General features: G+C 53.8%; 1 protein-coding gene and 1 long non-coding RNA gene across 2 annotated transcripts in view; one reads left to right on the top strand and one right to left on the bottom strand.

The window, feature by feature from the left end:
• LOC127751462 (uncharacterized) overlaps nt 1–3,440 on the bottom strand; it is an 11,145-nt gene extending 7,705 nt beyond the window's left edge. Inside the window, exon 1 of the long non-coding RNA XR_008012132.1 lies at nt 3,344–3,440. This is a non-coding gene — a long non-coding RNA (uncharacterized LOC127751462). The remainder of the gene's footprint in view (nt 1–3,343) is intronic.
• Nucleotides 3,441–4,933: 1,493 nt separating this feature from the next.
• LOC113207768 (uncharacterized) lies at nt 4,934–6,140 on the top strand. Its single transcript, XM_052275050.1, has 2 exons — nt 4,934–5,474; nt 5,944–6,140. Exons 1-2 carry the CDS (start codon nt 5,325–5,327, stop codon nt 6,115–6,117), a joined length of 324 nt encoding a protein of 107 aa, XP_052131010.1. The 5' UTR covers nt 4,934–5,324; the 3' UTR covers nt 6,118–6,140.
• The last annotated feature ends 1,352 nt before the right edge of the window (nt 6,141–7,492 follow it).

Here is a 7,492-nt window from a genome sequence, read left to right as displayed (position 1 = left end):
GGAGACCATTCTATCAGCCAGGCTCACCCGGCGCCGCGGAAACAGCCAAATCATTGGCGTGTTCGCGGCCGTCCGAGATACAGCACAGCCAAAGCCAAGGGTTGCCCCGTGCCCCGGCGGGGTGCGGGTGCACCCAGAAAAATCGTTTCTTGTCTCAAGTACATTTTTCCTTGTTTCAAGAACACGCTGACACAAGATCAAATTTACTCTTGAAACAAGCGCTGATATTTCCTTTCCAATAAGAGAAAAATCTGATTTCAAATACAATATTGCATTGTTTCAATGGTGAATTCCATCTTGTGTCAGCTTGCACTTGAATCAAGAAACTATTTTTCTGGGTGTGGAAGGATGCTCATGCCACATCCTTTAGGCCTACGCACCACTAAAATCCGTTTTGCGACATACTAACTATGAATTTCTGCGGTTCATGGTGTTTTGTGCTAAAGGGCATGATAACTTTTAATCGCAAATCGGTGGCGAACTGTATTGCGATAGAATGTATGGGAAGAAAATAATATTTCAAAAATAAAAAGTGCACTCTAAAGTTGGACTGCGATTGACTACAGACACCGATTGATACAATGCTCCCAATGCTCAAAATGAAATTTCACAAGAAAAACAGATGCTGTAGATCGGTTGGTCAAATAAATACTACAACAACACATCTTATCGTCATTTAAGAAAACAAAAACGTCATGCGACACTAAATGACTTTTCTTTATCTGCAATTCAAAAACTGCCACCACCCCTTCCTGCCCTGTTGTTGCTTCCCCTGCTTCCACACCTGGCCACCGCCGCCGGCCCCCAGGGCCCACATTTCAATATATCCGCGGCTGGACCGCGACCGATAAAAGCAGAACGCGGACGGGGAATGCGTATCTGCGCCGTACAAGTGTGGCGACGGAGAGGAAGGGACGTATAAAAAATTGAAAATGGCGCGAATTTGATGGTCTGTAAACAGCGGGCGCCGTTAAGTCTGATGGAGCATACACCCACACCACACGTGGCCCTGCGCTGGCCGCTGCACACACTCCATTGAATTTAATTGCCTTTCATTTGACGTCACACGCGGATTTTTTGACGACATTAGCAATGAGGAGGACCGCAGTCCAGACATCGACACAATCGTCCGCCACTCGACCGGCTTATCTATGTTTGAAAGACTATGAAAAAACTTCAGGAGACAAAAAACAGGATTTTGTGGGCGACGCGGACCCGTCACAGGGCCGCCGCGCCTCAACACGAATTCTTGTTCGAGATTAAACAACTTTCGAAGAGAATCGGCACCGCGACAGAAAGAGTAAAGAGGAGGAGGCCCAGCAGGGCCCATGACCAGGATTGCAGCAGCACTCTCCCCTCCCCCATCCGATATTCACAGTTCATGAAATGTCACCCCTATTCGCACCGCCCGCCACAACAGCCACCCGGGCCACCCCTTGCCTCTGCTGGTGCGCGGCGTGGGGCGCGGCGGGGAGCGGAGGGGTGAGGAGGGGGTGGCGACGACGACCGTAGCGATTTGTTACGGATATCGCGGCCTTGCAGGCGCGCTCGGGGGCACGTTCGGCTGTCTCTCTCTTCCCCTGCCACGCTGTGCCTCTCTCTTTCCTTCCCCGACGCGTTTACCCTCTCTTCCTCTCTCCCTCTCCCTGCCTGTATCACATATCTCGCTCTCTCTCTCATACACACTCCCTCTCTTGCTCTCTCTCTTTCCTTTCATCCTTTACTTCCCCCTCCTCGGTATCAGGGCGCCAGACTACCAGCTTTATTAAAGTGACAATGTTTCAATTGCGAGTACAGTAGCAAAGCAGATTGAGGAGTAGGAAACCGACACGGATCACAGCTGAAGATGTTTCGGAATAAATAAACGAAAAGTGTCAAACTTTTAGAAACATGTAAGGCAGCCGAAGGCAGCGATAAACTTTGCACAGAAAAAAAAAACTTGGAGGATCATTTATCCGCGCAGCTTACTCTTCTACCTTTTATTAAAGAGAACAGCAAAGGTTATTGGAGGAATATTTTAACTTGGCCAAACACATCCAGGGTTGCTAGTGAAAGTCTTTCGGCGCAATATGTTTGGTGAAGTGGGGCGCCGTAATCAGTGGCATGAGCGCGCCCCGCGCCCTTGGACATACACACACTAAAACCCGCCCAAGCACACATGACACACACACAGCAACACACACACACAGCAACACACACACACACACACACAAAGGCGCGCGTGCGCGCACACGCACAACCCTCAGACAGGCGTCAAGCTGTAGAGTCCCCCGCGGGGGAGGCCGTCACCGCGCCGCTCGACCCCCGGCGGCGCCTGCCTCCCCGCGACCCCTCCGCCGCGCTCCGCAACGCCACGCCACCGCCCACCCCGCGGCATGGCGAATTTGTAATTGTTTGTCAGAGTTGTTTAAGGTATTCCGTCCCGGGCGCCATTTGATCCGCCTTGCGCAGCGTATATCGTGCGCGGGGCGACGTGTTAATATAGCAGTTTCGCTGGCCGCCCCGCCACACCACGCCCCGCCCCGCCCCGCCCCACCGGGACGCGCTCTACGCGCATTACACCCCGCTCGGTGCATATTAAAGCGCCACTCTAATTATTGCTCGACAAGTCTATCAGCGGACGCGGCCAACACAGCGAGCAGCGCAGGGCGCGCCCCGCCGCTCGGCCACGACACGATAGCTAAGAGCGTCAAATCCACCTCCTCGTTTACAACTGCATAATCAAAAACTCCTTCAGTCAAATTCAAATGTTTTGCAAAGACGATTAATGACGAGGAGGATGCACTGTCAAGACAGAGGTGTGGTGACGGTGGTGACCCCACTGCAGTCAAATAAGTCAAAGCCGGTGCTGATTGAGACTGTCTACACTGACTACCACACTCCACTTACTCTTCTCCTCACTTCCCTAATAAGCCCGCCCCAACTCTTCCTTCAGGTGGGTTATGTCACCTGACGCCAACAACAACAACAAACACCAACAACACCAACTCCCAATCAAACGATCCACAAGCGTGCTTTCTGGAACACCAGTATAGTGTGGTCTCGCAGAAAACCCTTCCCTTTCCCAGAATATCGCACGCGGTCAATCAGGTAGCGAGCAGCGAGCAGCAGCAGCGGGCAGGATGTCGCACTTGCTCCCTAATAATCAATAATCCTGCTCACTTTTGTTGAAGGCGCGCGGAGCGCAGGGAGGAAGTGCGGTGTTTAACGGGCTTGGGCTGGCATGCGCGCGCTCAGGGCACACACTCACTCACACACACACTCACTCACACACACACTCACACACACACTCACAGCCTTACACACACCCCAACGCGCGCACACACGCACAGCGAACACTTACCCTTGCGGCGGGCACGGACTCGCTTATGAAAGGGAGCTCGACTATCCGCTGTCAGTCTGCACCCCGTGCCACGACGAACCGTGCGGGCCCCGCTGCAGCAGCATAGGCTGCCGCAGGCCGAAGCGCTGCTGGAGACGAGACTGCCAGAGAGGAACCCCCAGAGGTGTCTACAGCGGAAAACATGATTGTGCCCCGTGGGAGAGCAGCGCTCTGAATGGGATTTTATTTAAAAGGTCAGATCGCGTACCCGGCTGCGCCCGGCCGGGGATGATGCAGCGCATTGCGCGACGGTGAGTCAGAGACAGAGATAATGTCATCCATTTCTATCTATCCATTCATTCGCAAGGGGTGTCAACTCCGGGAGCGAAACTGTCACCCAGCATTCGCAGAGCATGTGAAATCAGAGGAGGCGGGGGGGAGGGCGAAGAATCAGCTCACGATTGGTAGTTATTTAACGTTACATACCCATCGTTTCTTCTTTCCGTTCGCTGCTAGAGCCACTCTGCGTTTTATACACCTGCAGTAATTTACCTGTTCTGGTCTCCGACATGATGATCGGGACGCTCAAACGACCTGACAAGTCGACGAGATTGTATCTTAATTACCGCAATTTTAGCAGCCACCTTTTATACGCTGAGTGAAGCTTTTTACTGTCACCTGTGCCCTGCTGTCGGGCGAGAGGGGCGTTTGAGCCACGGGGGCCATTCGATGGCGACAATTTGACCTCCGTCCATTAGGCCATAAATGGACAATCGCCCCGAGCGCAATCTTGAGATAGAACTGAACTGATGTCATTCAAGAACGAAACCTCGACAATGCCGTGTGTCCCGTCGACGCTCCGCTCGTCGCGTTTCATGAAAAATTTACGATATACTACTGCTGCTTGTAAAAGCGTGCTAGCGAGCGATAATCTTGTCCCCTCCCGAATCCCTTCCCTCGGCACTCGACAGGAATTTCCAATCAAAATCCGGGCCCTTTCGTGGGTTTTCAAAAAGAGGAGTCGAGCGGGAAGGAAGGAATGGAAGGAGGAGGATGGGTGGAGGAGACAAGGAGAGAAAGAAGGGTGGGGAGGGGGGGGGTGAGGGGGGTGACGCAAGGCCAAGGTGCGCGAGGCGCGGCCGGCGGGCCTCCTGGAGGAGAGACGCCGCGAGACGAGACGGACCCGACGGGCCGCGCCGGTCGACAAGTGCTGCCCTCCAGCGGCCAGGGCAGGTACTGCGACCGCGGCGGGTAGGAAGGGGTACCCGCTCGGCCAGCGCACTCACTCCGACCGGAGCGGGAGGGAGGGAAAGGGGTGGGGAGCTGCGGTAAATATCGTCTGCTACGGAGAGAGGAGAGAGAGGTTATGTTGTCCTCTTCCCGAATGTGTCGGCGAGGGGGAGCAGGAGGCGAGGGCCGCGGCGGAAAGTCTCCACCGTGCGTACCGTCGGCTCCGCACGCGGCGGCGAAACATAACCAACGCACAACAACTTCTGAGCGGGTTGATTTTACTGCGGCACACAGCCCACCCTTTCGCTGGCACAGCGGAGCAGCGGCAGCTCGCCGACAAGACTCTGTTACACTGTTACACTGTTATTACCCACCTGCATTGTTGTCGGAAGCGGTGTGGTGGTCGGCAGCGGCAGCGGCAGCAGACAAGCTTTTGAAGTTTTGGGGCTCATGACTGGACCTGCGGACTGAACGACAGCGCGGCGGCGGAACTGACACGGCAGACGCACAAGCAGGCACGGCACGGCACGGAGTGATCTGCTCAGCTGGGCTGCGCGGGGCGGACACTGGCAGGCACGGCACGGCGCGCGCCATGCCGGGAGAGGGGCGGTGCGGCGGCAAGACGTACTACGAGGTCGTCGACAGCCATCTGAAGTGAGGCTATGGGGCCGGACTCCGCGAAGGCAAAATTGAGCTAATTGAACAGAATTTATTGGACCGGGTGAGAGCAGGTGTGTGCTTGTCCCGTTCCGTTAGGAGCGCGAGCCTGCCCATGCTCGTGATGCCCGGCCTGCCGCCCATGAAGAAGACCTCTCGGGTCCAAGACGGCGCCGCTGTCCCCCTGCCCCCCGACCCGAGGGTGCAGGAGACGAACCAGGCCTCCAGGTGCTTCAGGACCTTCATGGACTTCTTGGACTGCAGAGTGAGTAGAAGAAGGGTTACCGCCAACGCAAGGGAGGCTTTGGGTCTGGTGCGTCACGGGTGCCTACATGGACATAGTGCACTCAGTGAGTGGATGGTCTAAATGAGGGTGTAGGTGCGAGTTGCGTACCCCAACGCGCCCTCGTGCCCTCCACCTATTTCAGGCTGAAATCGCCCCCCTGACCCTTGGTAAAGGGAGGGGGTGGTGTATCGAAAGTTCCTACATACTGGAGTTTTATAGGTCAAATGGCCAATCTTTTGGTGGCTATCTAGTGGACCACAGAAAAGGAGGGGGGGGCGAGTCGCCCCAGCCCCACCCCCTCCCATTTAATACGCGCCTGTGTTCCAGGAACCAAAACTAGGAGTAAAGCAAAAGAATTTTGAAAGTTGACGTCGAACTTGTAGGGAACAGTTCTGAATTCCAAGTAATGTTTAATTCTTAAATCTGTTTTAATTTTATTGTTTCCCAGCACTACCTCAGTGAAGAGAATTATAACTGCGCTTTCCTGAAGGAGACGTACAATCGAATCTGCCCCTCGTTTTGGACGGAGCAGTGGTATGAACAGCTGAAGAAAGGAACCCACCCCGCTTGGGAGGAGCCCCCACCCCCAAAAATATGCGATGTTTGTCCGAAAGAGGAATGATGAATGTTGAATAAATGTGAGCAGCACCCATAAAAATGTCTAATGAAGTAAATTAACGTTCATCCATCTGCAGACGAATTCAAGATCAACTGTCCGCCAACAACCACTGTCCGTAGGTACACGATTGAATGGAAATTACATCAGCCTCAAAAAACCCTGACCACTTCCCGGGGACAGTGCCTTCTGTCTCTGTATTACCTCCCGAGCCCGAGCACCCTCACAACGGCGTGTTACCGATGCGTTACGGTGGTATTATTACGCCTACAGTGCCCCCGGTACTACGGTGGTACGTCGATGTGACGCGAGTGATAACCCCCTCGGTCCCTAATGCAAATTTCATTGTCCCCCACGAGTACCAATTTACTTGATTCAAGAACTGGCTTTTTCTAGATGAAGTAGTCACACCCCATATGTGCTGGCGTACATTGTCGGACGGGCTCGCTCCGTGGGCAGCTAACGACCGTGGCCCCGGCTGGCTCGTGTGCTTCGCGCCGTGCCCGTGTAGCGCCCGGCCGTGCCCCGTACAGGAGCGCCACTACTGTGCGCCACGTCATGTCGCCACCGCCATCTTGTGCCCGCACCATGAACTGGATGGCCCCCTTTCCCCGAGAAATACGCAAACCTCTCCCGCCACTTCATTATCGTCAACCCTTTCTGTACTCGCTACAGGAAGCCATCTCTCTATCTCAATGGTCCTTTACTTACCCCCTTCCTCCCCCCCTTCTCTCTCTCTCTCTCTCTCGCTCCCTCTCGCTCTCTCTCTCTCTCTCCTAGATGCAGCCGACCGACACTATCGCCGTGTTCTCGCGCTTTGACTCGAGTTGTCGCGCCATTGTGAGTCACGGAGGCCGCGTCCAGGATGTCGTCGACAAGGAGGATGGACTGGACGGCGCGCTGCCCCAGTAGCGTAGGCCGTAGGCCGCCGGGGCGGGCCGCCGGGGGACGCTGAGACAATGGCAGGAGACTCACTCGATTTCCGCTTCCAGCCTATCCCCGGCCGTGTCCCGTCCTGACAGAAATCGAAGTGTAACCTGCTGTAGAAAATTGGGGTTCCTAGAACTAAAGTTTTATTACTGAAAAATAAATGAAATATTTAACTTTTAACGATCAACACAGATTTATTATAATTTTCGTACAGTCCATTTAATTCTTTAACACAAAGATTTGTCCTTATTACTAGGTACCTGTACATTTCATACAAATAATAAGAGTAGTAAAAAAGATGGGGTGACGATGGGGTCTTTGGTTTCAATGGGTAAAACGAGGACGGAAAACCAGCAGAGCAGAAAACGGTTTGAAATAATTGATTCTGAATGTAAATGCTGTTTACGATAATTAAGTGTTAAGAACTGTACTTGCTAAAATAGGATTGACC

Source organism: Frankliniella occidentalis, unplaced genomic scaffold (genome assembly GCF_000697945.3).
Source record: "Frankliniella occidentalis isolate FOCC.00 unplaced genomic scaffold, Focc_3.1 Scaffold8, whole genome shotgun sequence".
Lineage (NCBI taxonomy): Eukaryota > Metazoa > Arthropoda > Insecta > Thysanoptera > Thripidae > Frankliniella > Frankliniella occidentalis.
This window is presented reverse-complemented; position numbering and strand designations above follow the sequence as displayed.